Here is a 27701-nt window from a genome sequence, read left to right on the forward strand (position 1 = left end):
CTTGGAGGGCCGGTATAATGTGTTCTGATTTATCGAGCACCCTCCGAAGTCTTCATTGATCGCTCCAGACGATGAATGCATTTCACTGCCGATCTCTCATTGGCAGACCGCGCCGAGCGACAGGATCCATGGATACCTCGTCGCCGAACTTCTCCAAAGTGTGCAGCCGCTCAGTGCTTCGGAAGGCGCTTCGAGGCTAGTGCCCGGGAGATTTCGGCTGCTTCTTCCATGGCTGAAAAAAGAGGAGGTCTCATTGTTTCCACTGAAGAAAGGTTGGTTCAAGACCCTTGACCCAAGATGATCCTCCTGCTGACGCGGATGAATAAGCTGGTCTCTGAAGATCTGTCTCACGTGATCTCTTTGATCCCATTGTCTATGAGAGTCCAACCACCGGCCCAAACTTCCGCTCTGACATCCCTTGTCTCGAGCCCGTCATCCATTGTCGACCCGTCTCTAGGCGTACAATGCACACTTTCCAGTATTTAGCGACCTTCGGCTCCATTCTTCCACCGTAACCGGGAAAGATGTCAAGCCAGAGTCTCTACCAGGGCTCTGATCCTGGTTCTAGGGTGGGAAAGCGGAGGGCTGCGCCATACGGTCAAGCATGTCTGCACTGCTTTAAGACCAAATCAAAGTGCGTCAAGCAGAATGGTAGCGGCAGCTGCGAACGTTGTCTTCGACTTAAGAAGCAATACGGGCCTGCAGACTCGCTCCGCAAGAGAACATCCTCGAAAACGTCCAACCCAGCCGCTTTGATTGCAAATCTCGAGGACAGGGTTGGCAGTCTCACGTCGCTGCTACATGAGGTCGCGGCAAATTCTGCATCGCCTGCTTCCCTACGTGAAGCTATTGAAAGGCAGCAACAGTTACAAGAAGAGAATGCGAGAGAAAGAGCAGAAGAAAGACATGAAGACTCGCAACATAGCGAGGCCTCGACGTCTGCAAACATTGAGGAACTATCCCCAGAGGAGGAAAAGAGTCGCCTTTTTGTTTTCAGAAGCCGGATGCTGCAATTTTTCGCGTTCATGTATCTCCCACCTACTTTGACTGCCCAGCAGCTCCGCGAGAAACGGCCGCTCCTATTCGGAGCTATCATGGCTGTCACCTCGGCATCGGCACAGGAAAGGCGAGCCCGTGGGAAAGAAATAAAACGGCTCTTTGCTGAGGCTGCTGTGGAAGAAACCAATTCGAGCATAGACCTCCTGCTCTGCGTGTTGACGTACGCCGTGTGGGGTTATGACCATTTTATAAACAAGGTCTCCAGTCCTTCGCGTCTAACCCAGTTAGCAACGTCTCTGGCTTATGACCTTCGTTTAAACAAGCCGAGGCCCATTTGGTCGCATCAGCTGCCGAGTGAAGTGCCACTCCCAAACCAACAGGGGCCAGATACCAGACTTCTTGAAGACTCGGCTCAGCAAACCCTAGAGACGAAAAGGGCTGTGCTAGGGTGTTTCCTTTTGAGCTCCATGTGCGTCACTCTTGTCTATTTTAATACTGATTGACTTGGGCGCTAAGCCGACTTGGTTTTACATCAGGTTATCGTCTCACTTTGGCCAAACGGATCCTATGCGCTGGACACCGCAAATGGAGCGTTATCTCCATGATATTAGCAGAAACACCCAGTGCGCGACTGACGAGATGTTCGCCCTTCAGGTCCGCCTGCAACTTCTGGCCCAGCAAGCCAGCGAGCAACGAGATCAGCGGGAACTAGACCGTTATCAAGTAAATACAGTCTCGGCAACCCCAAGCTCAATTGAGCCCCTTCTATCCTCAGCTTATCTGAAGACTCTGCAAACAAAGCTTCAAGACATCCAGGCGACCATACCCCCAAGTCTCAAGCAAGAAAGCAAGCTTTTCCCTCATAATCCCTCGACAAAGCTGGAAGAAAACCTGCTGACAGGTGGATTTAGAAATCCTTATGACACATTTGTACTACGCTTCGCTAAGCATATACGAGACCGTTTATCCAGTCAACCCGAACATCAAACTCTCTCCTTCCTCATCCATCCTACCATCTACTTTTGAGGAGCTGGATTGCCATTCCTGGTCCCTGGGAGTAATAGTGTCCTGGTTTGAGAACTTCTTCGCATTTCCTATTTCGGACTGGATCGGCTTTTGCTTCCCCCTTTGGGCGCAGTTGATGCGCTGCCTTATCGTACTCCTTAGGCTATCAGTACCCTCGGCGGGCTGGAATTGTCAGGCTGTGCGCAGTACACTGGATTTGCTCGGCGTGGTGGACGAGCTGACGAAATATATAAAAAGGGCCGCGGTTGAGGCAAACGAGAAGTCACCCGATGATCTGTTTGGGATCTTCTATCGCATCACACGGTCGTTTGGCGCTTATGCAGCTGCGAACTTACGGCCCATGGAGCAAGAGCAACAAATCTCGCAGGCTGCTAACCAAGGGGCTATATCAGCAGCAGATATAGGATGCCCTTGGGGTGGGCCTGAGTTCGAGGCAAGCATGTTGATTTATGATGATGCTCAGGTCATGCAGTGGTTTGGTTGGCAGGGCGTTATGGGCTTTTGACACTTTTATTTTATTCTCAGCCTTGTATATATCCACCTGGAGCTCCAAAGACAAAGAATGGATCCGTGCATGACTTTAGAGAGGTCCAAACAAAACAGGCGATGTTATCAGCCACCATTGGGAGTCACAACCATCCAAGCCCAGCACCTCAAGCTGCACGGCAGATCTGCAGATAGCATGTATATGTATCCAGCTTGTTGGTGCTTTTGCCGCTAGTATGATCCCTGCGATCCTGGAACTGTTGCGCAACGTTTACGACCACACAAATTCACAATCCTTTTATCGGCGGTTCCTGCTAGTTAACTTACTTGAAGAGACTTCTCACTAATATCATGAAGGAGCTAAAATCCTCTGGCCAAAACTATTTGTCCCTGCCAGGCATAACTACCATGTTCACGGCTGCCCAGGTGCCCATGCCCAGGTGTGCTGTTGGAGCTTCGAAAAACGGAAGTTGAGAGGAGTGGGGCAAGTTATTCTTTGAGTCTCCATTCTGGAACAATGTTAGTCATCTCAAGTGTACAGATTGGACACCCGAGTGAATATTTAAATCAGTTCTGTCTGCTTAATTTGTAGGTGCCCACCAATACTCCCTTGTTTTCTTGATTGATTTGGAAAAAAAATGGCACCTTTGAATGCTCAACAGCCCGCGACAAGGGCCTTGCATGCAGACGATTATCTGAACTTGGTGACGGATGTTGCACCTCCGATTCACCTATCCACGACTTTCAGGTATCCCAAGGAACCGGACAGCCTGATTCTATCCGAAGATCCTGTGGTGCGTACTTTGACCTTTACATGTCGTCATGTAACTCAGAAGGTTCCAGGAGGAATTTGACGGAACGAACTATGTATACTCGCGTGAATTTGCCCCGAATGCTACGCGATTCGAAGCCGTACTATCGTCCCTCCTCGGTGGCTACGCGTTGAGCTACTCCACGGGATTAGCAGCACTGAATGCTGCGCTAATCCTGCTCAATCCGCGGCGCGTGTCTGTGGGAGATGGATACCACGGGAGTCACGAAGTTATCGCTGTTATATCGCGCCTCTCAGGCTTACAGAAACTTCCTCTCGACTGCCCGGTGGAAAACCTACAAGAAGGTGATGTGATTGTACTTGAAACCCCAGTAAATCCGCTAGGGACGGCTTTCAACATCAAAGAGTATGCGGATAAGGCCCATGAAAGAGGCGCATACCTCATTGTCGACAGTACGTTCGCGCCGCCGTCGCTTCAGGACCCCTTCTTGTGGGGGGCGGACATTGTTTTGCATTCGGGGTCCAAGTATTTCGGCGGCCATAGCGACTTGCTATGCGGAGTTCTTGTCACAAAAAGAAAGGACTGGCATAAAAAGCTCATGGAGGACCGTTTGGCGCTTGGGAATGTAATGGGCAACCTGGAGAGTTGGCTCGGTGTCCGTAGCTTGCGGACGCTAGACATCCGAGTTCAACGGGCCAGCGAGAGCTCTGAAAAGCTGGTCAAGTGGCTTCACAGCGCGTTAACGGCGCCCAACCCGAACCCGGACAGCGAAGAGCATATTGTGCAGACTGTCCTTCAGGATATCTATCATGCTAGTCTCCAGAAAGAGCCTTGGCTACGACAGCAGATGCCGAATGGCTTTGGTCCAGTTTTCTCAATCATCCTGCGGCGTGACGGCCACGCTCGCGAATTACCAAGCAAGCTGGCTTTTTTCCAGCATGCGACGAGCCTCGGCGGCGTTGAATCCTTAATCGAGTGGCGGGCGTTGTCAGACAGGCGGGTGGATAGAAAACTGCTGAGGGTGAGCGTCGGTTTGGAGAATTGGGAAGACTTGAAGGGTGACATCTTGCATGGATTTAAGTCACTTGTCGAAGAGAGGTCATAATATTGGCATGTATTGAAGCTCAGTATCAAACCAAAAAGTCATGGGCTCGAGAGGTGGCGATTTGGGCGAGGCAATTGCATCGAATCGGGGCTCCTGCTTACTTTTTCCGGAAGAATTTTAGTCAAGCGATTCGGACAGAGGACTGAAATGGCACGTTCCCCGCATTCCCTCGTCGCCTGGAAGAGGACGTTTGGCATCTCTTCTTCTTTGGATCCAAGGGCATGGTTCTTCAGGCGATCGTTTGCAGTCATTCAAGAAACAATTAGAGTGTTGACCGCCTTTCTCTCCTCACATCCTGAGAAAGATCAGTGGCAGAACCACTAAGCCAGAAACGGTTGGTCACGGGCAAAATTGTGGTGGCGCGTGATGGTTCGTTGCAGCTGCTCGAGCGCTGAAGCGGCGACAATGGAAGGTCATTGAAAGCCAGGGTTCCAAGGGCAGAGCCTTTGCGCCTTATATCCTCTCTCCCTCTCAGAGGGTCCAACTCCTTCTCTGGTTTCCAGGCTTTGATGAAGAAATATTCTTCGAGCATGATTGCAATTGCAAGATCATCACACTGATCAAGACGATATCCCCGTCTTCAGAGTTGGTGAAGCTCACACACTCCCCACGTTTTTCCCACAATTTGCGCCTTACCCTTTGAAAATCCCTGTGCAATCGCGAGCACGCCATCATGGACCAGTCTGATTTGAATTCGCAACGCACCAGGGAGGTCAATGCCTCGTCTGCCACGCAACGATCTTCACCCCTCCATCCACCTTTCCACGAACCAAGACAGTCCAGCTCACCGCATCAGGCGACCATGCTTCCAGGACAGGAACCCCCACAACCTGTCAACGAAATAACTCCAATAGTGAGCCACAACAGCTCCCAGCGACGGCGGTATAACTCGACAGAGAACGTTTTGAGGAACCAAAATGCGGGGTCAGTAAAATCTCCGCCAGGCCCCAGAAACCCGAGTCAAAACGACACTCGGCCGGATTCTGGGGAGCCCCGAGTGCCGTGGTTCTCGCGGATAGCAGATAAATATGGGAGTCTCGAGCTGGAAAATAAAGGGAGCGTTGCTCGAGATCATCTTGCCTTAGGTGCGTCACAATTTAAGTCCGTCGTCGACTCCTCTCCAATAACATCAGAAGCGTTGACGCTGAGTACGACCCTGTAGAACGAACGTTCCTGGCGTGGCTGCGGACATCGCTAGCTTTTGCATCCATTGGGATCGCAGTGACACAGCTTTTTCGCCTTAGCAACACTTCTCTGCAAAACGCGAATGGAATGGAGATTCCGCCTGAGAATATTTCCTCTTTCTTATCCTCAGGCGGTGGATCCGGTGTCATAAGGATTACAGACACCTCTGAACGCCTCCGAAGCCTTGGGAAGCCTCTAGGAACGACCTTCATCGGAGTCGCTATACTTATCCTCTTGGTCGGATTCCATCGCTATTTTGAGAGCCAGTACTGGATAATCCGGGGCAAGTTCCCAGCAAGTCGCGGCAGCATCGCCCTGATTGCTTTTGTAGCTGGTGGTTTAATTGTCGCTGCGCTCGCCGTCATCATCGCGATTTCCCCTGGCGCGATTGAAACTTAATCGTTGAACCATGCGACGTGGCAGATCTTCCATCAACATCCATCGATCTGATTTCAGCCCTAAGCCTTGCCGGTGGGGCTGGGGGACCTCGTTCTTGAGCTTTGTGATGTTTGATCATGCGGAAGTCAAGGTACGCCATTTCCACGTTTTTCCTTGCTTGCTTTTTCCGTGGCTGTACGATTACGCTGGTGAGTATTGTGTTTTATTACTCTCACTTTGTGCAAAGCCGGAGTTAAAGAGAGGCTCTATAGGGCTCTATAGATGTTATGTATGCATATAGGTAGCTGGACTCCTTATACGACTTGAAGTTATCTTGAACCTTCCCATACGGCCTGAAATGCGTCGTCGCGACTTAGAAATGGCGTATCTGTGGAGTGCGATACAGAATACCAGGAGGACTGAGAAGAGGAACAGCTTTAATTTGGTAGGAGCTAGGTCTCCCGTAAGCACTGAATGATGGGAACTTGGGTTTTCAGCTCTCCTCTCCGGCCTGTCACAGGGTTATCCGGCGAGCTGATATCCTTGGTGAGAGCAGGAAGCCAAAGTTAAGCATGCGGAACTCTCGAGAAGAGACTCCCCAAGATATCAAGAGAAATCTTGCGCCTCGGCATTCGGGATAGTAGATATGCAAGGTAGCTGGGGCTGACTGCTCCCGGCAACGCTGAAGCCTCACAATGAGAAAGGGGTTACTGCGGGTGGGATTTTCAGAGGCCGCTGGGGTTGGAGGCGATCCAATATTTAAGAGTTTGACGGAACTGATTCCCGCTGCGAACCATGGGTCGGAGAAACGGTGGGTGGTGAAAGTGGGTTTGGGGGATAGAGCGTCGACAACGTACTCCGGTTGTGAAGAAGCAAGGGCGTTGGATGGGACCTGCATTCTGTATCTTACACAGCAGGAAGAGCATGGAAGGGGTTCGACAGAAGCGACTGAGGATCGGGACTCCTTACGGTGCGCGTAGGAGGCTGAATCTAGGACTCCTTCAGGAAGTGTAACGTGCGTTGGAGCCGGCGGAAGGGTTAGAAATAGTTCTCTCATAGAACCTGACATAGCATACTTGAGGTCCCAATGAACCTACTCGTTTTTTTTGAGTGTCTTCCCAAGGATGGCTTTGCTCGCTACTTCATCGACCGAATCAAGCCCCCTCAGAAATGGTAGCGCGTACCATAATGGCCACTCGCCAGACCACAGTTTTGTATCGCGGCATATCAAACCAGTTGAACACATAGGAGTGTCATTATTTTGAAAGCATGAAGGTAACGCGCATTTTTTTTAACAGAGCAAGTTGTCAAACCCCAGGAGGGAATCGCCCTCCCAGGATCACTTCACAAACCCTGACAGGTATTGGATACTGCGCCTCTTCGAGAGCGGGGGAGCAACCCAGTTCCTTTCCTCCAAGAAACCATCGAGTGTCCCGGTTTCGTGTTGGCCTATCTTGATTGGCTCATTCCTCAAGTCGAAGCTTGAGGCTGTCAGTTTCTGACCCAACGAACGGCTGTGCCTGAATGGTTGGAGTTTCACCAAACACCGTGGTCGCAGTCGCCACTCCCACCTCAGAAATTTGAAACCATCGAGATGTTCTGCATGAACAAGGAACCAATGGTTGTCAAGGGATGTATCACAATGAAGCAGGATAACTTAAGGCGCTTTTGACCGCAAGCCTGATGCCAACTGTCAGTTCGCGGAACCATACTCGCTCAAGTGCCCGAGGTGGACTGGTTCTTCGTGACTTTTTCAGTTGGGACGAGCTTCATTGTGTTGGAAAAGGGGCCTTGGTTGGGACTCAAGGTTGCGAGGAGGTGGCTGAGGTTGCAGCTCTGAATTGCTCAGAGTCAAAAACCACGTGGGGTGACCGCCGTGAAGAACCATGAACCCAACGAACGGACAGACTTGAGGAACTCAAATTGATTAAATATTTGCAGATCACGAAATCAAGGGGACGTGCCCATTGACTCCAGAGCAACTTTCCTCATCTCCTCAGCTCTCTTTGACAACCACATCTGACTTTAACCGAGATGCTTTCTGCAGGACCAAGACAAATCTGTGTCGTGAGCGTTCTTCAATTCTTGAATTCATGGGAAGAATGTGCCAAGTGTCAACCCCTCGTGTCTCTTGCTGCGTGCCTTTGCAGCCTCAAGGAGCCTGTCCCTTCTCTGGCGGCGTAATTCGGCCGGGTCCGTTTGCGGTTAGTGTCGAGGACCTGGTGGGTCTGACGGCCATTTCCACCGAAACAAGCGAGATTTCGACTCCGCTGCCGTAGGCTGTGATTGGCTTTGGTGTTATGGACAGATCTTCTGGTTTGCTGATGCCTGACGCTGTCGCCAAGACACTTCGAAAACAATCCAAATCACAATGGGGTTCGAAAGTCAGAGGGGGAAGATCATCCGTCTCGAGGGTTGCAACCTCAAATTTATTTGCCTTCCTCGAACTCTTCACGAGATTCTGCCTTGGCCAACTTATCCCGGCCTCCTGCCAGTTCAGGTCCGATTATTATTAGAAAAGGATCTCCTCATTCAAGGTCTGACTGTCAAGGTTTGCCCTTTCCACTTCCGGCCCCATCTTGGGGTTTTAAGATTGATATCGTCGAGTCCCCAATCTGATGTGGTGGCAAGTTCCCACAACCCCGAAGTCGTGACGTCCATGAACGGCGAGAGTCTTGTGAGAGGAGACAAATGTTCTTTAATATCACATTGTTATACCCTCCTTATCCGCGGATACCATCCAAGCAGTTCAGCTTTCGATTCACTCCTCAGCACACAACAACTTAAGACTGTTGAGGACAAGTGTCGAAGAAAAAGGCTATGCTTGGTGCTGCAGACGCCAGGACATGGCATTCGAGAGTGGTTCCAATTCAATTCTCGCCCTCCCTCTGAAAATCATTGCTGGCAGAGGGACGATCGAAATTGACCTGACAGTGATAATACCACTTGTAAGGGGGTGTAAGACCAGGAGCCAATTACCGTGCCCTCTCAAAACAACTCAGGTAAATTGAACTAATATTAGTGGCCTCAGGCACTCAACCTCCTCCATTCCTGCTGAGTTGCTCAACCTCAGCCTTTCTTCTCCTTCCTTCAACAACCTCCTCTCCTCCCTTTGTCCTCTCCCTTCGCGTCGTTGACTCCGCTTCTCTTCTTTGCTTTCTTTATTAGTTCTCTTTTTTCGACTCCTCTGTTCCGCCTGTAGACTTCGCATTCGTGGCCCGGTTCCGTGGCCGTCCGCTCCTTATCGCTTCTTGACCTTCGCCTGCTCCATCCAACTCCGACACTCTCTCGCGGCTTAACCTTTGCTTGAGGTACTTTTTTCGGTTCTCTGTTACCTGCCGGGGAGGAAGTAACACCTGCTTTTTTCGCACTTATTTTCCTGCATCTTTTCCATTCGAACTTTCGCGACGGCTTCGTTTCCTCCAGGTTGCGACCGGTGTTTAGCCTTGGCTGGGCCGAATTGGGCTGAGACAAGCCGATGTTATTCTTGCGAATCTAAAGACCTCCAGACGAACTTGGGCTTTCCAGTCACCGCAAGGGAAGTCACGTTGGTCTGGAGGTCCTCGTGCGTCTGGATCACACCAACTGGACACAATCAGTTTTCCAACCTCGAATACGGATTGGTTTGGTAGTGACCTTGGCAGGGTTGGCTTTACTCGGCTCTATTATATGCGCCTAGCGGAAGGCAATGGCTTCAATATCCTTCCCTGTGCAGCACCAGACAACAACGCTTCCCCATTACTTCGACTCGTCCGACTCAGCGCCAAACGGCCTCAGCCGTCGAAATCAAAGCATGTCGGCACCACTTCCAAATCCACCTTTCGTTTTCCCAGCACGACAAGTTGATGACTCGCACGACCGGGAATCAGATTCAATGACGCATGACCGGCAGCCCCTTCCGGCATTCTCATTCAAACCAGGATCTACCGACTCAGAACAAATATCAATCCCTGCCCCTCCAATGAACCGAGTCGGCGGCCATCGTCGACAATACAGCGAATTTGTTGGTAGTGACCGTTTGGTTACTCCCGGGAATACCGCTGCTCCCCACACGAATGACGATGGCTTAACGACATCCGCGAAGTTGCCTCCGCCGGGACCTGGTTTCAGTGCGGCTAACCGTCGTCGACACGCACATCGACGCTCAGCTGCCATTTCCAGCGTTGATTTGACTGCCATTTCCAATACCGTTGATACGAAACCATACGCTGAGAGCGCCCCGTGTACACCAGCAAATTCAAAACGAGAGACCGCGGTTCCAGGTGAACCCAGTAAAACCGAGTCATATTCGGCGACCAGTCTATCCCGGCCGACGCCACCCCCAGCGTCTCCCCGGATATTGATTGATGGCAAAGCTTTGGATTCTGAATACCTTACAGAGCGACCCTTGAATCAATGCCATTCCACCGAAAGGTCATTGGATGTTTCGGAGCCCAATAACCTTGTATTTTCAGGGATTTCAGCCAGGAAAAGCGACAATACTATATCATTCTCCAAGGATGAATCACCGCCTGAACCCCAGAAGAGCAGACCTCGACCAAAAACTGCGGATGCTTCTCTGATGTTTGAACAGAGCGGAGTCGATCTTACTGATCATTCGCCGAGCAAGCGGCCTCGGTCTGCGGCAGGGCATTCTCGCCATAAAAGCATGTCTGCCGGGATTGTGAATGCAACTTCACGAAAAAGCCATGTCGAAGATGACAATATTACTCCTTCACCTTTCAGGCACTCCTCTGATGACGACTCCGATGTGGCGACAGACGATATTCGTGAGCCGTCAAACTCCCCGGTTTCTGCGGCGAAGAAAAGGTCCAAAGCAAAAAAGCGGCAGAAGAAAGTTCGATCTTGGGCCGGCTCACTTTTAATAAAGGGGAAGGGTAAGCGTCAGAATTCGAAGAAAAATACCTCTCAGGGCGATTCAGGAGGTCCTCCACCTGCGCTCACTCGAACGAACTCGGATCTTGGCTCGGGTTTGGATGTGGAATTCGATGAGGATAATATTGTCGTTATTCGAACCCCGACCAACCCTACTTATCCTGAAACCCAACAAGCGCCTGGTGAGGCCGAGGCTGAGTCATGGGCATCCTTGGAGAATTCGTGGAAGCCAAGAAGCTTTTACGAGCAAACCACAACTATCGATTCTATGAGTCCCGTAATTGATCTGGACGCGGCGTTGGGGCCTTTCAATACACCCGAGATGCGCTCTGGAGCTTCTGAGAGTGGCTTTTCCGCGGCAACCAAACGAATGTATTCCGGAGGACGTCGTGGAGAGTTCATTGGCCCTGAGATGCGATATCATCGACGTGCCGAGAGTGCTCCAGAGATGCCGCCATTTGATCGCACATTTTTAGGAAGCCACCGATTTACCACCTCTTCTTCCTTAGAGAATCCGGATGTTTTCTATGAAGAGGAGGAAGATGCCTTCTTAGCAGCAACGAGTGACTCCGCTAAAGAAAGCGAGGAGCACCTGCAAACTCAGGCCGCACTCACTGGTTCTAATGACGATGGATCGGACCACAGTGGGGAGAGCTCAGATACTCTGATGCGACAACCCAGAGATGAACCAGCTAATGAAGAGCATTCTGGTCTCGGAATTCAGAAACCCGAATCAGATGAAGCAAAATCTTCCACTATCGCACTCGCAATGTCTGAGGACGCCTCCAAACACACAGAACCGCGGTCCTACTCAAGCCGGTCACAGAAGACGTCTACGACAGGTACTGGTCGACCGAAATCGCCGATGCAGTATGTCAAAAACGAGAGCTGGAATTGTAGAAATCCAGTCCCTCCAAGTCCGGAGGTATCACCGCGATTTTTACCTGTTGACTACCGGCCTGTTACCTCTCCCACCGAACTTCCTTCTACCATTCCTCCGTTTTCTCTCCATGGTGGTTGCTCCCTTCCGAACTCATCATTCCCGTCGCCCGACTTCACCATCTCCTCTGATGCCCGCCGCTCAATCACAACCTCTTCGACCACCGATCCTTTCCCTCATGGATCCGTGGAAGATGTGCCTTCGTTGACTTCTAGCGCGTCCACGATGACGAATACACTGAATCGCATGTCCGCAACCTTTTTTGCACGTCCGCGCCTGTCGACGGATCGCTCAGCATCCTTTTCCGCCGCTGTCCATCGCCGCTCGAGCCAGCCTAGCTCCAAGAGATCAAGCCTCGCAAGTCTCTCAAAACTTGTTGTCGGTCCTCACAACGAGAAAAGCAAGTTAAGCCATGAAGAGAAACCACCAAGCGACGAACCAGAGAAGGCGAAGAAGAAGGGTCGCCGAATCAGTCGACTGATGCATTTCTGGAGAATTAAAGACAAAGAAAAGCCGAGCGAACACGATGTTCAGGAATAGCTGCCATGACGAAATGCTACTCGGAAGATACTTCGACACTTGTACATACTACCCCCATTATGATTTGTGACGTGGCCTTTGGCGTCAAGTCTCAGGCCCCTTTATTTTCGCCTGTTTCTTCATTTTCTTATATCCGATCTCTTTCTTCCAACCGGTCGACCTTCAGTTGTTGGGATACCTGACGAATCTCTTTCTTGGTCTTTGGTTTCAAGCGCAAGGGTATGATACTCCTTTTTGACCTTCTGTTCGTGTCTCTCGTTATGGCCGGTTGCACTACGTGATAAACCATCTGTTACAATTGGTTTCTCGCTGCTCACATATCTTCTTACAATCATTTCCTGTTTAATCGTCCTCTTTTACTTTCTTAAAGAGCTTTCTTGCTGATTACACCTATTGGTGGTTCAACATCTGATCCTGGAAGTGAATTTTACTTGAGAAGTTTGGCCATTGGCCATTTACGGACAATCAATCCAACTCCATGCCTAAGGGCAGCCTCTGAAAATCGCACCATCTGTAGATGGTATCCATGTGCGTTTATTATTTATCTCAGGAAATACAACCAAGCCCCCGTATTTACACTCACTTGGTTCTATGCACACGTCCCTCCTTAGGCACTGAGCGCGGATACGCTGGTAAATTGTCGGTAAACGCGGAACGCATGCTTAACTGGATTCAAAGTGTCCCATTACGTGCTTGGAGAAAGCAAAAATCAAAAACGACGACTATGTCGAGGAGCTTTCCAAAGATTGAAGAGTAGGGTCTTTTGCGTGGCCCACGGCCATCTCTGGTAAAAGGCAAGAAATGGATTCTGAGCTAGGCCCACACACCCGTAACTTGGTTAAAGCAAGTTTTGCATTATATACTAGCGCCGAAGCTGCGGTTCGATTCCTGCTATCCACACATCTTTTCTCGTCTCCCACGACTTCGCCAATCATCCTTCAACTCCTCCTCCCCAAACCTTGCGGGGTCTAGAGAATTTGATTGAATCATACGATCCGGAATCACAGAAGAAGATCCATCATATCTGTTCCTTGCTCAATCCACCTTCAGGTTTTTGGATCCAGAACCAGAAACGGAACTTTGAACCCGACCCTTGATACTGCGTCAGCCTTGACGGATCAACCACATGTCTAAGGTGTTAGTGAGATGACTAAAGCCTAAAACCGAAACTGAAAATGGGACCGCCCAAATCGGGTGCATCCCGAAGGCCTTCAAAAGACACACACAGCCGCGAAGGGAAAAAATCGGAAAAGAAGAGCAGTGCTGCATCTCTATCTCAGCACATGCCCCAAGGCCACCAGCAGGAATGGCAACAGCAAAGACCGACAGGTTCTGGCAACGAAAATCAAAACAAGATCGACATTTCAGGTACTATACCACTCCCCCTCCAACAATTACTTCTAAATACATTCAAGGCTGCTTTGCTCCCGTGCATTGGCCCACCTCAAGACACAGAAGACACAGACGACACAGCAGAAGAATCGAAGTCAGACATCAAGGCCCTGATTCAGACCCTTAAGTCTCATTTGTATAAACGGGACTTTGAGTCTGCGTTTGCGGATGCGAGTGAAGAGCTTCTCAGGGCTTACGCATTGAGATGGAGTGCGGCGCGAGCATTAGGATATGCAGGGCTGTTCAAGTCTTTACTGCGGTTGTTGATTCAGGACCAAGGCTGTGTTTCCGATGGGGGCTCTACGGGACTCACAGCTTCACCCAAGAAGAGCCATATTGTGTGCATTGGGGGAGGCGCAGGCGCCGAGATTGTTGCCCTTGCAGCAGCGTGGAGAGACTTGATGGGTGAGTTGAGTGGTCTATCAGACGTTCTTGGGGCTGTGTCTCTGGATACCGGACGTAATGGGCAGGGAAAGGGCTCCATGGACGGTTTGGATCAAGAAGAAGCGAGGTCGCAATCGTCTTCATCGCGTGCTTGTCCAAGCCTCTTAATCACGGCCGTCGACATTGGTGACTGGTCAACAGTCGTGAGACAATTATCATCAACTCTACTGTCGCCTACAGTTCCGAGCTCAAAATCACACCCTGCTCCTTTACTCCCAGCCCACGGGCGAGATATAAACGCGAAAAGCGACATCTTTAGCGTGAACTTCAAACGCCTTGACGTCCTCTCCCTCTCAGACTCGGAGCTCAGCTCCCTTTATCACAGCAGGTCACCTGATGCTGCGCTCACGAGAATGGTGACTCTAATGTTCACCCTGAACGAGCTTTTCTCAACTTCCATACCTAAAGCCACAGCCTTCCTACTCAAAACAACAGATCTCCTCCAGCCAGGCACTATCCTCCTGGTTGTCGATAGCCCAGGCAGCTACTCGACCCTCAAACTCGGAAAGGGGAGTAGCTCAGGCACCGCGCAGGAGAGACAATATCCGATGAAGTTTCTTCTCGATCATGCGCTTCTTTCGGTGGCTAAGGGGAAATGGGAAAGGATATTTTCGCAGGACTCAAAGTGGTGGAGGAGGGACGCGGCAAGGTTGTGGTATGATGTTGGGAACGGCGCGGGCCTGGAGGATATGAGGTTTCAGATTCATGTTTATCGAAAATTAGGTTGATACAGCTCTGAAGAATTGCCATTAGATTTCTAGTGTCAGTTATATGATGACGATAACCCCATGTATTGTACAGGAATGAATCTCGAAGGCGTTGCGTTTCGATTTATGTAGAGAGGAATAGTAGGTATGCTATTGCTACAGGTTGTAGAGAGAGGAACACCAGCAAGCTTCAACAATTCGCCATAGTGTCATGCATGGCCGTGTCCAGCCAGAATAGGGTGAAACAGAAACAAGCGCATTCAAGAAAATTACACATCAGATCAGTCTTTATCAAACGGAGTGATTCCTTAACTCCGCAACCCCAGAAGAAGGCTTGTGTTCTTCCCACCTTCTTTACCCTCACCTCCCGGCAAATATGTGACATTCGGGTTGCTAGCAAGAGTGTTGGCGATCTCCTTGCTAGCTTCGATACGACGGATCTCAATGAGACCACCCCCGGCTTTGGCGACGGCCTTGCTGATGATGTCGGCACTCTCAGCTTCACCCTCGGCGCGGATAACGTTGGCTTGACGCTCCTGCTCAGCCTTCTCTACGATGAATCGGGCACGTTCGGCATCCTGTTGTGCGATTTGCTTCTGTTCGACGGCGCGCGTAAACTCCTTTCCGAAGGTCATATGGGTGATCGAGACGTCCTCCAGGGCGATGTTGAATTGTGCTGCTCGCTTCATCAGGTCTGTGCGGATACGGTTCGAGACAGCCTCTCGCTGTGTGATGAGCTCGGCGGCGTCGAACTGGGCGACGATGGCTTTGAGAACTTCGTTTCCGATGGAGGGGAGAACACGCTCATCGTAGTCGGTACCGTAGGACTAGTAGACACGTAATTAGAGAGGGGAAAGAGAGAGCTAAGGGGGAGATTTTAAATACCTGGTAAATGACCGGCAGCCTCGGGACATCAGGACGGTGCAAGACACGGAGAGTCAAACTGACCATCTGCAAGTCCTTACTTCCAGTGGTGGTGGAGATATTGCGCGGCTTCGTGCGCACATCGTAGATAATAGCCCTCTGCAGCCAGGGAATCAGGAAATGGGTCCCCTCATTGACAACCTTCTCCTGCACACCAGACAGCCTATCGAAGATGACGGCTCGAGTTCCACCCTTGACATCGTAGAGGGAGGCGTTGGCGACGATAACTCCCGTAGCTACGGGAATAGCTAAACGGTAGATATTGTAGAGGCCGTTAGCCGCCATTGTTGTGGTAAAGGCTGACGTGGAGTTGCGTTCAATGATTGATGTTCGTGGACAGCAGCTTTGGAGCTTTCTGGATGATGTCGCGGGCGGTCTTTTCGAGCCTTTTCCAAAACGGGCTAGCGTCCTTTCACTTCCAACTTCCGCCGTTTTGGCCCGAAACGACCTCGATTCTTCTCACTTGTCATTCACTCCGTCTATCCTTGCGCGTCGCATCTCTAGAACTCATTCGTTTCGGCTCACATATTCGCAATGGGTGGCCACTTGGATCCAAAGAATGGCATGTGAGTTTTTCCCTCGGGAACTGTGTCTGTTGTATGGAAGTTGGGACTGTTCAGGGTGGTTGGTTCATAATATTGTCCCACCAACTCACTTCTCATACCTTGATACTGTACTGTTCTACTGCTCGCGTTATGCAAGAATTTATTTGAAAAGACACTAACTAAGATGTGATATAGCTTCTTGGGCAACTGGGGTGATCTGGGTAGGTCTCTCGAATGTCAACCCCAGAGAACAAATGCGACCACCGAAAATCCGACAAGGAGGTCAATTGGCGCATACAATACTTGCTGCAGCGTCGCTGTCAGCCAGATTACATCCATATTGATTTGCGAATACGTCGATTGTTGTGGGGAGTGGTACTAATACGGATTCTATATAGGTTGCCCAACTCCCCAGCGTGTAACGAGCTACTCCGTCTCTCCTAACCGTCAACGTCCCCTTGCCGGCGCTGCCCACGCTGCAATCTTCAACACCTTCCGGCGGTTTAGGCACCAGGTCCTCTATGTCGTTCCCCCCTTCGTCGCCGCCTATGCCACCATGAACTGGGCTATTGAGCGGTATGCGTATCCCCAGCTCTTTACATTTTTCGAATGTCGTCCAGCCTCAAGATAATATAGCCTAGGGAGCGATTGGCTGACTTGTTGTTCTGTGGCTAGGAACGAGTACTTGAACTCCAAACCCGGCCGTCTGGCGGAGGGTGGTGAGGAATAAGCGATTTCTCCCATCGAAAGAAATGAATGACCAGTGGGATATGATGTGTCTGTGGAAGATATACAGAGCAAACAGCTGGGGTTTGTGATTGCACTGTACAGTAACTAGAAGCAATCGAGCGAATTGCACTTTCATTTGTTCAAACTTTACTGCTCATCGCGCAGAAACGTCAGATCGGAGCTCCCCGCCAACCACCCTCCTAATTACTCAATTCCCTACATCAGCATCTTCGTCTGGGGACTAACCCTGTATAACCCCCACGAAGTGATTGCTGGTTCACAGGGAAGAAATCGCGCACAGGCACGGCGGAAGTCCTTCCACTTTGAGGCAGTCGTTTTGAAGCCGCTTGATATGCGGTGATCCCTCTGAAGTGTACGAACAGAGAACATACTCGGAGCATTGGGCAGCTGAGATGTTTAACTCTACTGAGAAGGGCGTAGGAGTCGTCCGAGAACAGGAATCTCAGAGTGTCCGATTTGCACAGGGGCAGGAAACAGCCCAGCCCTGGGACGGGGGAGAATTCTGTAACCCAAATACCCAATCGTGACGATCGATAAAATACGCCTCCAAGACTGCCTTTTTTTCCCTCCCAGGTCATAATTTTCCCCCCACTCCGCATGCGCTCATCTCTTCCAGTTTTCTTCTCTCGCTTTTCTCCCTCCACTCCTCCATCGGCTTTTCTGTCTCTTCGTCCCATCACTTTATTTCGTCCCGTCACTCATTTGGATCCTCCTCCCCGACTCCATCACTTGGTCACCATGAGCGAGATCACGCACCCCACGATCAAGGGTAGGTATATTTTCCAGTCGCCCAATTCTACCCCGCCCTCGATTGCTGAGAATCGATGGCTACCATCAATTGAGCTGGATATTGTTTTTTATTTTCTAGTTAAATCCCCGCCTCCACTTACCTCGACTTGCATTTATGAACTAATACTCAAATATTACTTCAGATGGCTGGTTCTCTGAGCAGTCCGACATGTGGCCGGGCCAGGCCATGAACCTGAGGGTCAACCAGATCCTCCACCACGAGAAGTCCAAGTACCAGGACGTTCTCGTCTTCGAAAGTAGCGACTATGGCACCGTCCTCGTCCTCGATAACGTTATTCAATGCACCGAGCGTGATGAATTCTCGTACACACCCCTCTCCACCCTACTTTGTTATACGAACAATATTTTGATTTGAAGACTAATGAATTTTTTCTTTGCTCAGCTACCAGGAGATGATTACCCACCTCGCCATGAACTCCCACCCTAACCCCAAGAAAGTTCTTGTGATCGGTGGTGGAGACGGCGGTGTCCTCCGCGAGGTTGTTAAGCACGAGACGGTCGAGGAAGCTATCCTGTGCGACATTGATGAGGTAACAACAACCCATTTGCGCTACATTCACACATACGCAATTGGCTCCGGGCTCACGGCTTTCTGATTAGGCCGTCATCAGGGTCTCCAAGAAATACCTTCCGGGCATGAGCATCGGCTTCCAGCACCCCAACGTTAAGGTCCACATCGGCGACGGCTTCGAGTTCCTGAAACAGCGCCAGAATGAGTTCGATGTCATTATCACTGACAGCTCTGACCCCGAGGGCCCTGCCGAGAGCCTCTTCCAGAAGCCCTACTTCGAGCTCCTAAGGGACGCTCTGCGTGATGGAGGTGTCATCACCACCCAAGGTTGTTCGTCGCCTTTCCTTTTTCCTCTGCCTCTTTTCACCCTATCATATCTATGTCTCACTTTTCTTCTGTTCCCCTTCCCATCTTACTCAACTCACCCTGCCTCCTCTTTTTTATTCGTCTGTCTCTTGTAATATGGGAACCATAAGCTAATCTCTTTACGCCCCAAAACCACCCGACAAACGGGATCGGTTTGGGCTCGTTCTTCCAATATCATAGCCGAAAACCAATGGCTCCATCTTCCCCTGATTGCCAACCTCAAGAAGGCCTGCAAGGAGGTCTTCCCCGTCGCCGAATACGCCTATACCACAATCCCCACCTACCCGTCCGGCCAGATCGGCTTCATGGTTTGCTCAAAGGACGCAACCCGAAACGTCAAGGATCCCGTCCGCACCTGGTCCCGAGAGGAGGAGGAGCGTCTTTGCCGCTACTACAACCAGGATATCCACCGCTCCAGTTTTGTACTGCCTAACTTTGCTCGCAAGACCTTGGAAGCGTAAATATCTGAGGGCTGTTCAATAATTTGAGTGTCGTTCTTTTGATTTTCAAGATTTAGGACACCCGTGGTATGTGGGTTGATAATGATGATGATGATAAATCTACAGATAATTCTTCAACATTTACACATTGTCATTGATATCTGACGCACTCTATACTTATCTGTCCAGGAGTAGCGGCGTTTTACTCTGGACCGTGATCTTGCAATGGGCCCTTCATTTGCAGGGACCTTCTACAAACAGATAGAAAGTGGTATTCATTTTATGCGGATCTCTCTAAATCTACCAGAAAAGGACTGTTGTTCAAAATAGATGGCAGTGTTTTGCTCTTCTCTCAAAAGGAAATTCGTAGGACATTAAATCAAGTATGCCATCCATTGGAGTTTCTCTCCGTTTGGTCGCTTCCTTACACCATAACCCTTGTAAGAACTCGTAAAGGATAAACACATCAACAAAAGAAATACGGTAATCATGGCGCTTGTAACGAGACGCCTAGAGGATCTGCTGGAAGGCACGGTTGATGGGCGAGCGCACAGGGACGCCCTTGTAGAAGTCAATGGTGGCAAGAGCACGCTTGCTGATACCTTCGGGAGTAAACTCGAATTTCTAGAAAACACAAGCCAATTAGTTTATAATACCTTGATTGAAAACCCTTTTTCGTTAGGTGGTACTTACAGCGTAAACCTGCTTGTAAGGTCCGGAGGCGCCAAAGCGGTTCAAGCCGAACTGCTCGTGCGAGTAGCGCTCCCAACCCATGGTGGAGCAAACTTCGATTGACAAGACGGGAATACCGTCGGGGATAACTTTGAGCTTGTACTCCTTGTCCTGAGCGTCGAAGACCTCGAAGCAAGGGATTGAGACAACACGGGCGACCACGCCGTGGTTTTTCTGCAGAAAAGCGGCGGCCTCGATGGCGATGCTGACTTCCGAACCAGTGGAGATGAGGGTAATGTTAGCATTCGGAACCTCAAGGACGGGATAGGCTCCCTTGAGAGCAGCTTCAATGCTGGAGTTCTCGAGCTGAGGCAAGTTCTGGCGAGTAAGAGCAAGGATGGAGGGGGTGTGCTTCGCGGTCAGAGCGGAGTAGTATGCAGCGCTGGTCTCGTTACCGTCTGCAGGACGCCAAACCATGCAGTTGGGGAGAGCACGGAAGTGGGCGAGGGTCTCGATAGGCTGGTGGGTGGGACCGTCCTCACCCAGACCGATGGAGTCGTGGGTAGCAATGTGGATGACACGGACGCGGGAGAGGGCAGAAAGACGAACGGCACCAGCGGCATAGGAGACGAAGTTCAGGAAAGTACCCGCGGCGGGAATGACAGTACCATAGGCAGCAAGACCGTTCATGATGGCAGCCATTGCGTGCTCACGGACACCGTACCGGAGGTAGCGGCCGGACCATTCGCCAATGCCGTACTCGGGAGGCTGGAAGTCAACGGCATTCTTCCAGCGGGTGTTGTTAGAGCCAGTGAGATCGGCGGAGCCAGAGAGAAGTTCGGGAATGACGGAGTGGATCTTCTCGAGGACGGCCTCGGAGAGCTTACGTGAAGCGACAGCAGCATCGGTGGGCTTGTAGACGGGCAGAGACTTCTCCCAACCTTCGGGCAGCTTGCCGGAGAGGCGACGAGTGAGGTCAGCGTGCTCGTTGGGGTGTTCGGTGCCGTACTTCTGAAGGAGTTGGTTCCATTCCTGCTCTTGAGCAGCACCCTCAGCAGCGTGCTTGCCGTAAAGATCATAGACCTGTTGGGGCACGACGAAGGACTGGGCTGGATCGAAACCGAAGCGCTGTTTAACGCCCTGGATGTCGTCGGCCTTCAGGGGGTTTCCGTGAACGCCGCCAGTGCCCTGGAGTTTGGAACCGAAACCAATGGTGGTAGTAAGGCGGATCATAGTGGGCTTGTCCTTGACGGACTGGGCCTCCTTGATGGCAGCTTCGATACCCTCGAGGTCGTTGTCACCGTCCTTGACCCAAACGGTGTGCCAGCCGTAGGCTTCAAAACGCTTGGTAACGTCCTCGGTGAAAGCGCACTTAGTGTCGCCATCTAGCAAAGCCCACTATATTAGCGCTGGTGTCCAAATCGTGGCAATACCAGACTCACCGATAGAAATGTGGTTGTCATCGTAGATGGCGATCAGGTTTCCGAGCTTCAAGTGTCCAGCAGTGGATGCCGCCTCACTAGCAATACCTTCCATAGCACAACCATCGCCGAAGAATACGTATGTGTAATTGTCGAAAAGAGTGTATCCGGGTTTGTTGAAGACTCCGCCGCTGTGAGCCTGGGCAATAGCCAGACCAACAGCGTTGGCGAAACCTTGGCCGAGGGGGCCGGTGGTCACCTCAACACCGGGCGTGTCGTGGGCTTCGGGATGGCCAGGGGTGATGCTGTCGAGTTGCTAAAGGCCGGTCAAGGATTGCCTCGGAAAATCCGTCTATAGATGCCACAACTTACGCGGAAGTTCTTCAGGTCGTCCAGGGACACGGCGTATCCGAAAAGGTGCAGGAGGGCATATTGGAGCATGCAGCCGTGGCCGTTGCTGCAGCGATTCAAGTTAGGTGTAGAACTTTGCAAACACAAGAAGCAGGCTGCTTACGAGAGAACAAAGCGATCACGATTGGCCCAGTCGGGGTTCTTGGGGTTAAACTTCATAAACTTGTTGAAGAGAACGTGGGACACGGGGGCCATGCCCATAGGAGCACCGGGGTGACCGGAGTTAGCCTTGGCCGTGGCATCAACCTAGAAGGTGATTAGTAGGGATTTTGATTCTGAACATCCGATATAAACTGAAGTAATGGGTGGCTTGGCGAAGAAAATCGAGCCATGGAATCGAGGCCGCAGTTCTGAGCTTCCGCTCGAAGCCACGTGCAGATGCATGCGAATTGAGTTTTTCTGTGGTACATATCCGAAACCACGAGCTCTGAAATGACCAAAATCACCGTCGAGGCGCACAGATCAGGGCGAAGGAGAGTGTTTAAAGAGGGCATGAGACATGGAGATGCATACCGCAAGAAGACGGATGGTGTTGATGGCCAATTGATCGATTTCAGAGTAACCCATGATGGCGGTGTCTGTTGAGAGGCGATGGAGTTAGCGCGAGCCTTGTTGAGGGTTGGGAGAGGAGAGGTAATACTCTTCAAGTATCAATCAAACCTGCCTTGTTCGGATTCTGAGATGTATGGGTCAAGGAGCCAAGCGCAGGGAGTTGAGGAGAGAGGAGTTACTGGAGAGGAGAGACGATGGGGTGAAAAGAGAGAGAGGAGGAACTGGGGAAAAGTCGATACAGAAAAAGGTGCTTTGGATGGAGGGGTTGAGATGGATAGAATGGGCAGGTGGGGACGGAATCCCAGAATTATGTGTTTTTGGTGGGTCTGTATTTGAGCATTCACCGGTCGCTGAAACGCCTTTTTATACTACGAGGAAGCGGGCTGGAGAAGTTCCTGGCCTGGGGATTCCGAGGGCCTTTGGGTCCGCAAAATTCAGATAATAATTGTCCGCATTCGTGGCCTGGTTGGTCATCACTGAGTCAAGGTGGGATAAGCTGCTCTCTGAGAAGCAAACATTCAGCATCTCAAGTGAGCTTGCGGTGTTTCTCAAAGGTGGAATGGCTCAGATCCTCGGTTCGTCGAGTTCATTTACCCATTGGATCCTCAAGAAGAAACTCCATTATTTCCTCAGAATGCGAAGCCGCTGAAGCTCAGAAGCTCTCGACCCCTCCTGTTGCCTGAGGCACAATTTACCCCGCCGGAAGAGCGATCTACTATCGGTGCCTCTTACGGCCTTCAAGAAGAAAGAGAATAACATCAATTACAAAAAAATATTGAGAGCAGTCATTTCCCTGGAAAAACACAGAACAAAAACCACTGTCATCAATCTCGGAGTCCCTGACTCCCTGCCACCCTCCCGCGGAAAATGATCATCCACACCTCAAGCACTTCCCAGTGGTCTGCCCAATGCCCTGCCAAATCATGAACCATGCACCGCATTTTTCCTTTTTCCCTCCACTTGGATTCCTTTGGGAAATTCACCCATGCGCCAAATCTCTTCACCGTCACGAGGGACCGCAATCTTCAAAGACCCAGTCGAGAAACTCGTTCTTCAGGTCGGCGGAGCACTATCGTCCGCGCCGTTCCGGGTGTCCCCCGAGTCGCCCAAGAAATCCAGAGCCGGATAAATTCAAACCATTCTCATAATAATGGCCATTACCATTTGCCGGTGCCTGGAACCTTGGAAGCCATCCAGAACGTCCGATTCAGGCTTAATCGGAATTACTTAATTCCTTATTCAGGTTCAAGGTTCACCATCGACTCTTTCTCGACCGCTCTACGAAGCACCACAGAACTATTCTTCATTTCGTCTCTCCCGATTTTCCTCCGTCAATACATGTGCAATGTTCTCAAGGATCCCCGCAATGCAACTTCAAACTATTCGGCATCCTTCAATATGGGCTGCCCAATTCCGACCCCAGGACAACAGCACAGCACACCTGAGGTCAACATCCCTCTCCTGACGATCAAAGAACACAGAGCCACAGTGCCCACTGCCCTCAAATGCCCGCCCCGGTTGTCAGACTCCATCAACGTCAGTCGCAATCGCAAAAACACCCGAGATCTCGGGCCAATCCGGTACGCTTACCCCCGTAGTCCCACAATTCTTCCCCGTACTTCATTCAACGACGATGAAGATCGTCTCGGCCTGAGGGACCCGTGACGGGAATCGGAGTCATTCAGATATGGTTGATGTTGCTTCGGCTTGGTTTCTAGTTGTGGCGCTTCCTCGGCGGATGACGACATTGTGCAGCCATGCGTTCTGCTTGGATCCCGGATGTACCCGGTTTATACAACGGTGGTGGTACATGGCGGGAGGTGCTACGGCATGGCATGGCATGGAACGGCATGATGGGAGATTATGGAAGGGTTAAAGTACCATGCGTTATATGCTCGGCTCATATATATCCTGTACATTCGTAAATACAGTAACTCAACTAGCGTGTGAACATTCCTGATCCACGTATCTCCACCAGGAAATAAGACTCCATTCCACCTAGGTATCATGAAATAAACGAACGACTTTGGCCAAAGCCTTTGCTGAAGAGAACGCGAAAACGGAAGAGGAAAAGAACTCCAATACACCAGAAATCGTACGGGTTGACCGAAGAGGGGCTCAGACGGCAAGCCGTCGGTCCCAACCGTTGGCCAACCCAAATTCGTCAGTCTCATCATCTCCCGCAGGGATCATGACGCCTTGCAACGGGTCCACGAGGCTGCTTGCTCGCTCGTCAAGCGGGAACGGTATGTGCGGCAGTGACAGGGAGTCATCCCGGTTACCCAAGCTCTCGTCTGAATAGACGCTCCTTGGGGCCAATTCTTGATTAAGCGGTGCATCGCTACTGCTTGTAGCAGACCATGCTTCCGGCGACAGGCCTTGCAATTCGTTGTGTGACGTGGGTAAAGGCGCCACTGCTGGGCCGTGCTTTTGCATATATTCTGTTGTCAATGATGCGAAGGGCCCGGGGTCTTCGCCGCACTCCTTGCCGCCGTAGATACCTGTGAAGATATTCGAGAAACCCTGGTCCATGTCGCTTACTACGAACTCCCAATCCGCGAGTGACATGCTTCCTGAGGCCGGATCCGCACCAACGGAGCAAGAGATGGACTGGTTGTTGTCGTATCCCATAGCAGGGTGATAGAGGTTCTTACCCACCGGCAGCTGTTGCTGGAAATTATCAGGGGGAAGGCTGGCCCAGCTAGGGGATCGCATCTGACGCTCGATCGAACTAGGGCTCGAGCCGGAGATCGTGTTTCTTCGCGAAAGAGACTCCTCTTTGCGCGGTTTGTTGGGAGTTACGCTTCCTATCAGGCGTGCTTTCCAGGCTTCAAGCTGCTTTTTTGGAGACCTGACCGGCTTCTGCAGGGGTGGGCTCATCGCCTGAGGTTTCGAGATTGGTGTGCGGTTGCTATCAAGAGGAACCAAGGCGCTCGCCAGAGTGTAGAATTCAGCGGCAACAGCCGAAGATTCCACCTTTAGCTGCTCAATAACAGTGATAAGAACTTTCTGGCTTTCTTTGACAAGCCTGCTGTCACGCTTGAAGTCAATGCTTTGCCAGAGAAGTCCAAGTCCTGTAGAGAAGACGATCTCTTTTCGGTTGACCGCAACGGAGAGTGAAAGGCGTCTCTCATCGAGTAATTCGAGAATTTGAACAATGCGTTTGCTAGAATCTGCTGTGGCAAGCGCAGATGAGGAGCGGATGTGTTCATCGCCGAAGCAGAGGGCAGGGCGGTGGATGAGAGAGCGAATAAAATAGTACACCAACGACTTTGTAGAGCGCATTAGTATTGACTCACAAGGCCAAAAGATCGGACTCTTCACTTACCAACAGTGGTGATCGGCTGCTAGTAACACTGGTGCTAGGCTTATCTTGAGAAAACTCTAAACGGAGGTGGGCGGGTAAATTCTTGGCCCATCCATCTAGCTTTTCTGCAACGGAACGCATCTTCGACAGTGGGATTTCGTATCCGCCGTCTAATGGATAGATATCTTCTAACATGGTGTTGAGAATCCTGGTAGCAGCGAACAGGGCAAGCGCACTAGACACGCGGGTTGATTCGCCTGGTAGAGTGGGAAGAAATCCGGTTTCTGTGACATTCTCATCATCTATGTCTTCAGGGTATTCAGTATGGATGTCTTCTTCGCGAAGGAGAACAGGTAAGCCGGTAAGAGTGGCGCAGAATCTGAGATACATTAGCAGGGTGGCCTTGGAAGGACTCGGGGTTGCGGGCCCGTACCGATCCAGGACGTATTGGCACCAAAACACCTTTTTCCTAGTTTCGGCCAAGAGAGAATTCGAAGAGAAGAACTTTTGACTCCGGTGAAGTCGCAACTGGTGGCAGATTCCAGTAGCGAGACTTCGATACCGCAAAACACTCGTGTAATCACCCTTGGCCATACAGTACATTTGAGCAAGCACGTAGCACTGGAGTGTCTGTATAGAAATATCACCAGACAGTGAGTCTAGGATGGGTGACCAGTTCTCCTCGAATAAAGAGGGGTCCTGATTGGTTCTGGACTGTTGACGAGGTCAGCATCGAAGTTTAGGGAGAATTATATCTCGTCGTGGTCTTACAGTAGCGGAAAGGGCAGCAACTGCAAATATCAAATTCAAACGGGCAACATCATGCTTATTTCCTTGGAAAGATTCCGAATTGGACAGGTATTGCTCGTATGCTTTGAGAATGGTCGGTCGGTGGACGACGGGGTAAAGCGGCGCCCACTCTTGGAAGAAGATATTGATAAGCTGGTCAGACACAAGTCGAGGTGCTGTTTTCAGAGGAGCTTGGTCCAGGTGAGAGTTTGAGATAGGCGTTGGAGAAGCAGTCAAAGCCTTGGTTGATGTTTCGGGTGACAACCGACCTTGATTCGCGAGCTTGGCTGTGAAAACATCTGGGAAAATTGTCAGTACTAAACCATCCAGGTGTGTGCATCAGCGATCAATATCGAGTGCCGGACGGAGAAGCCGAAGGTTACCATACCAGCGAAACACTTAGTGCTCGAAACTCCAGACCCATCGACCTTATTCGTATCGCTTGATGTCACTAATTGTGGGACATGAATGACGCCCTCATTAGATGCGGAAACACTTGACTTAGAGGGTTGGGACGGCGAGCGAACGGACGAAGCAGTCCTCTGCTGCGACGGCGACGTGAAAGAGTGTATCCGAGAGAGAACGTCGATTTTCTCGTCCTTTTCGTCCAACAGATTCTTAAGGTCCCGGACTTCCGCTTCCAGACTCCGAACTCGTTCTTCTAATGATTCTGTATATCCGCGAGGGAAGGCTCGTCGACTGAGTTTATCGCTAGTCTTGCACTCGAAGCCGACGTTGGCGCATTGAGTACAACACGGGCGAACACCATCACAACGGATCTTTTTGCTTCGACATCGGTCACAGGCTTGGGCGATACGGCTCTGTGGGCTGTTGCCAACCTTGATCACTTTCATCGGAAGGATTCCTGGCATGTTGGCAAAGCGGGGGGCGCGTGGCGCCGGTCGAGGGAGTTGTCGCGATAAGTTCGTAGGAGAGGGGAATTACAAATTGAGGGGCGCGGGTATAGACACGGATAAGACGATAAAAGAGAGGGAGTGATGTGTGATCGTGGCAGAGGAGCGATTCAGCAAGGTTGGTGGTGGTGATGTTGGGGGGAGAAATGAACACGGAGAGAAGATGAGCCAAGCGAGTTGCAGCGTTGAAGAGCCAGAGAGATCGGCACCCCGTATCAAGTAATACGCGAGCAGTGCGGGTGATGGCGGGGGGGATTGCCATGTGGAGGCGGAAATTAGGCAATAAAGCCAATCACAGCGCAGGTCTTACAGCGTCTTTCCGTGCTGAGGCGAGTCCTTGGACATCATTAATTACTAGCGCGAAGTTTGGAGTGTCCCTTCCAAACAGTAACCCCGTCAAAGATGCGGTGGTCTGAGGTTGTGACGATGAATGAACTTA

General features: G+C 50.9%; 11 protein-coding genes across 11 annotated transcripts; 8 read left to right on the forward strand and 3 right to left on the reverse strand.

Moving 5' to 3' along the window:
* Positions 1 to 330: 330 nt before the first annotated feature.
* Positions 331 to 3206, forward strand: BJX67DRAFT_25534 (fungal specific transcription factor domain-containing protein). Its single transcript, XM_071026288.1, has 3 exons — positions 331 to 1468; positions 1536 to 1846; positions 1911 to 3206. The coding sequence occupies exons 1-3, from the start codon at positions 525 to 527 to the stop codon at positions 2528 to 2530; spliced, it is 1875 nt and encodes a 624-aa protein (XP_070888289.1). The 5' UTR covers positions 331 to 524; the 3' UTR covers positions 2531 to 3206.
* On the forward strand, positions 2949 to 4778 carry BJX67DRAFT_25423 (putative transsulfuration enzyme family protein). The gene is made up of 3 exons (XM_071026272.1): positions 2949 to 3305; positions 3355 to 4396; positions 4491 to 4778. Exons 1-2 carry the CDS (start codon positions 3150 to 3152, stop codon positions 4387 to 4389), a joined length of 1191 nt encoding a protein of 396 aa, XP_070888290.1. The 5' UTR covers positions 2949 to 3149; the 3' UTR covers positions 4390 to 4396; positions 4491 to 4778.
* On the forward strand, positions 4727 to 6220 carry BJX67DRAFT_25561 (uncharacterized protein). The gene is made up of 2 exons (XM_071026290.1): positions 4727 to 5474; positions 5552 to 6220. The coding sequence occupies exons 1-2, from the start codon at positions 5063 to 5065 to the stop codon at positions 5971 to 5973; spliced, it is 834 nt and encodes a 277-aa protein (XP_070888291.1). The 5' UTR covers positions 4727 to 5062; the 3' UTR covers positions 5974 to 6220.
* Positions 6221 to 9052: 2832 nt separating this feature from the next.
* Positions 9053 to 12566, forward strand: BJX67DRAFT_25514 (putative cell wall proline rich protein). Its single transcript, XM_071026287.1, has one exon. It carries the CDS (start codon positions 9641 to 9643, stop codon positions 12305 to 12307), a length of 2667 nt encoding a protein of 888 aa, XP_070888292.1. The 5' UTR covers positions 9053 to 9640; the 3' UTR covers positions 12308 to 12566.
* A 647-nt stretch (positions 12567 to 13213) lies between these two features.
* On the forward strand, positions 13214 to 14886 carry BJX67DRAFT_348085 (25S rRNA (uracil2843-N3)-methyltransferase). Its single transcript, XM_071028618.1, has one exon. It carries the CDS (start codon positions 13483 to 13485, stop codon positions 14869 to 14871), a length of 1389 nt encoding a protein of 462 aa, XP_070888293.1. The 5' UTR covers positions 13214 to 13482; the 3' UTR covers positions 14872 to 14886.
* Positions 14887 to 16109, reverse strand: phb1 (prohibitin subunit PHB1). The gene is made up of 2 exons (XM_071028619.1): positions 15736 to 16109; positions 14887 to 15677 (listed from the first exon to the last, which is right to left on the reverse strand). The coding sequence occupies exons 1-2, from the start codon at positions 16057 to 16059 to the stop codon at positions 15159 to 15161; spliced, it is 843 nt and encodes a 280-aa protein (XP_070888294.1). The 5' UTR covers positions 16060 to 16109; the 3' UTR covers positions 14887 to 15158.
* A 137-nt stretch (positions 16110 to 16246) lies between these two features.
* Positions 16247 to 17193, forward strand: BJX67DRAFT_348091 (ubiquinol--cytochrome-c reductase subunit 8). The gene is made up of 4 exons (XM_071028620.1): positions 16247 to 16340; positions 16515 to 16540; positions 16718 to 16895; positions 16995 to 17193. The coding sequence occupies exons 1-4, from the start codon at positions 16309 to 16311 to the stop codon at positions 17047 to 17049; spliced, it is 291 nt and encodes a 96-aa protein (XP_070888295.1). The 5' UTR covers positions 16247 to 16308; the 3' UTR covers positions 17050 to 17193.
* Positions 17115 to 19463, forward strand: BJX67DRAFT_348095 (spermidine synthase). The gene is made up of 5 exons (XM_071028621.1): positions 17115 to 17838; positions 18002 to 18182; positions 18262 to 18409; positions 18480 to 18717; positions 18937 to 19463. Exons 1-5 carry the CDS (start codon positions 17667 to 17669, stop codon positions 19215 to 19217), a joined length of 1020 nt encoding a protein of 339 aa, XP_070888296.1. The 5' UTR covers positions 17115 to 17666; the 3' UTR covers positions 19218 to 19463.
* Positions 19357 to 22584, reverse strand: tktA (transketolase tktA). Its single transcript, XM_071026310.1, has 7 exons — positions 22341 to 22584; positions 22214 to 22278; positions 21804 to 21946; positions 21662 to 21746; positions 21311 to 21605; positions 19890 to 21253; positions 19357 to 19820 (listed from the first exon to the last, which is right to left on the reverse strand). Exons 2-7 carry the CDS (start codon positions 22265 to 22267, stop codon positions 19707 to 19709), a joined length of 2055 nt encoding a protein of 684 aa, XP_070888297.1. The 5' UTR covers positions 22268 to 22278; positions 22341 to 22584; the 3' UTR covers positions 19357 to 19706.
* A 1-nt stretch (position 22585) lies between these two features.
* Positions 22586 to 23996, forward strand: BJX67DRAFT_25706 (uncharacterized protein). The gene has a single exon (XM_071026302.1). It carries the CDS (start codon positions 23183 to 23185, stop codon positions 23915 to 23917), a length of 735 nt encoding a protein of 244 aa, XP_070888298.1. The 5' UTR covers positions 22586 to 23182; the 3' UTR covers positions 23918 to 23996.
* Positions 23997 to 24232: 236 nt separating this feature from the next.
* Positions 24233 to 27487, reverse strand: facB (C6 transcription factor FacB/Cat8). The gene is made up of 5 exons (XM_071026309.1): positions 26737 to 27487; positions 26331 to 26647; positions 25993 to 26273; positions 25581 to 25938; positions 24233 to 25522 (listed from the first exon to the last, which is right to left on the reverse strand). The coding sequence occupies exons 1-5, from the start codon at positions 27218 to 27220 to the stop codon at positions 24371 to 24373; spliced, it is 2592 nt and encodes an 863-aa protein (XP_070888299.1). The 5' UTR covers positions 27221 to 27487; the 3' UTR covers positions 24233 to 24370.
* Positions 27488 to 27701: the final 214 nt, after the last annotated feature.

This window comes from Aspergillus lucknowensis, assembly GCF_044049455.1.
Source record: "Aspergillus lucknowensis strain CBS 449.75 chromosome Unknown BJX67scaffold_10, whole genome shotgun sequence".
Lineage (NCBI taxonomy): Eukaryota > Fungi > Ascomycota > Eurotiomycetes > Eurotiales > Aspergillaceae > Aspergillus > Aspergillus lucknowensis.

Bases quoted from the DNA above. Each gene is read 5' to 3' on its own strand.
- BJX67DRAFT_25534 (XM_071026288.1), top strand. From the start codon at position 525: ATGTCAAGCCAGAGTCTCTACCAGGGCTCTGATCCTGGTTCTAGGGTG. The intron at 1,469-1,535 runs GTGCGTCACTCT...GTTTTACATCAG, and splicing joins TGTTTCCTTTTGAGCTCCAT to GTTATCGTCTCACTTTGGCC. The intron at 1,847-1,910 runs GCAAGCTTTTCC...AGGTGGATTTAG, and splicing joins CCCAAGTCTCAAGCAAGAAA to AAATCCTTATGACACATTTG.
- BJX67DRAFT_25423 (XM_071026272.1), top strand. From the start codon at position 3,150: ATGGCACCTTTGAATGCTCAACAGCCCGCGACAAGGGCCTTGCATGCA. The intron at 3,306-3,354 runs GTGCGTACTTTG...AGAAGGTTCCAG, and splicing joins TTCTATCCGAAGATCCTGTG to GAGGAATTTGACGGAACGAA.
- BJX67DRAFT_25561 (XM_071026290.1), top strand. From the start codon at position 5,063: ATGGACCAGTCTGATTTGAATTCGCAACGCACCAGGGAGGTCAATGCC. The intron at 5,475-5,551 runs GTGCGTCACAAT...ACGACCCTGTAG, and splicing joins TCGAGATCATCTTGCCTTAG to AACGAACGTTCCTGGCGTGG.
- BJX67DRAFT_25514 (XM_071026287.1), top strand. From the start codon at position 9,641: ATGGCTTCAATATCCTTCCCTGTGCAGCACCAGACAACAACGCTTCCC.
- BJX67DRAFT_348085 (XM_071028618.1), top strand. From the start codon at position 13,483: ATGGGACCGCCCAAATCGGGTGCATCCCGAAGGCCTTCAAAAGACACA.
- phb1 (XM_071028619.1), bottom strand. From the start codon at position 16,059: ATGGCGGCTAACGGCCTCTACAATATCTACCGTTTAGCTATTCCCGTA. The intron at 15,678-15,735 runs GTATTTAAAATC...CGTGTCTACTAG, and splicing joins GGCTGCCGGTCATTTACCAG to TCCTACGGTACCGACTACGA.
- BJX67DRAFT_348091 (XM_071028620.1), top strand. From the start codon at position 16,309: ATGGGTGGCCACTTGGATCCAAAGAATGGCAT. The intron at 16,541-16,717 runs GTAGGTCTCTCG...GATTCTATATAG, and splicing joins GGGCAACTGGGGTGATCTGG to GTTGCCCAACTCCCCAGCGT. The intron at 16,896-16,994 runs GTATGCGTATCC...TTCTGTGGCTAG, and splicing joins ATGAACTGGGCTATTGAGCG to GAACGAGTACTTGAACTCCA.
- BJX67DRAFT_348095 (XM_071028621.1), top strand. From the start codon at position 17,667: ATGCGCTCATCTCTTCCAGTTTTCTTCTCTCGCTTTTCTCCCTCCACT. The intron at 18,410-18,479 runs GTAACAACAACC...CTTTCTGATTAG, and splicing joins TCCTGTGCGACATTGATGAG to GCCGTCATCAGGGTCTCCAA. The intron at 18,718-18,936 runs GTTGTTCGTCGC...CCAATATCATAG, and splicing joins AGGTGTCATCACCACCCAAG to CCGAAAACCAATGGCTCCAT.
- tktA (XM_071026310.1), bottom strand. From the start codon at position 22,267: ATGGGTTACTCTGAAATCGATCAATTGGCCATCAACACCATCCGTCTT. The intron at 21,747-21,803 runs GTAAGCAGCCTG...GAATCGCTGCAG, and splicing joins CGTGATCGCTTTGTTCTCTC to CAACGGCCACGGCTGCATGC. The intron at 21,254-21,310 runs GTGAGTCTGGTA...GGGCTTTGCTAG, and splicing joins TGACAACCACATTTCTATCG to ATGGCGACACTAAGTGCGCT.
- BJX67DRAFT_25706 (XM_071026302.1), top strand. From the start codon at position 23,183: ATGCACCGCATTTTTCCTTTTTCCCTCCACTTGGATTCCTTTGGGAAA.
- facB (XM_071026309.1), bottom strand. From the start codon at position 27,220: ATGCCAGGAATCCTTCCGATGAAAGTGATCAAGGTTGGCAACAGCCCA. The intron at 25,939-25,992 runs GTACGGGCCCGC...AATGTATCTCAG, and splicing joins TGCCAATACGTCCTGGATCG to ATTCTGCGCCACTCTTACCG. The intron at 25,523-25,580 runs GTAAGTGAAGAG...CGCTCTACAAAG, and splicing joins GCAGCCGATCACCACTGTTG to TCGTTGGTGTACTATTTTAT.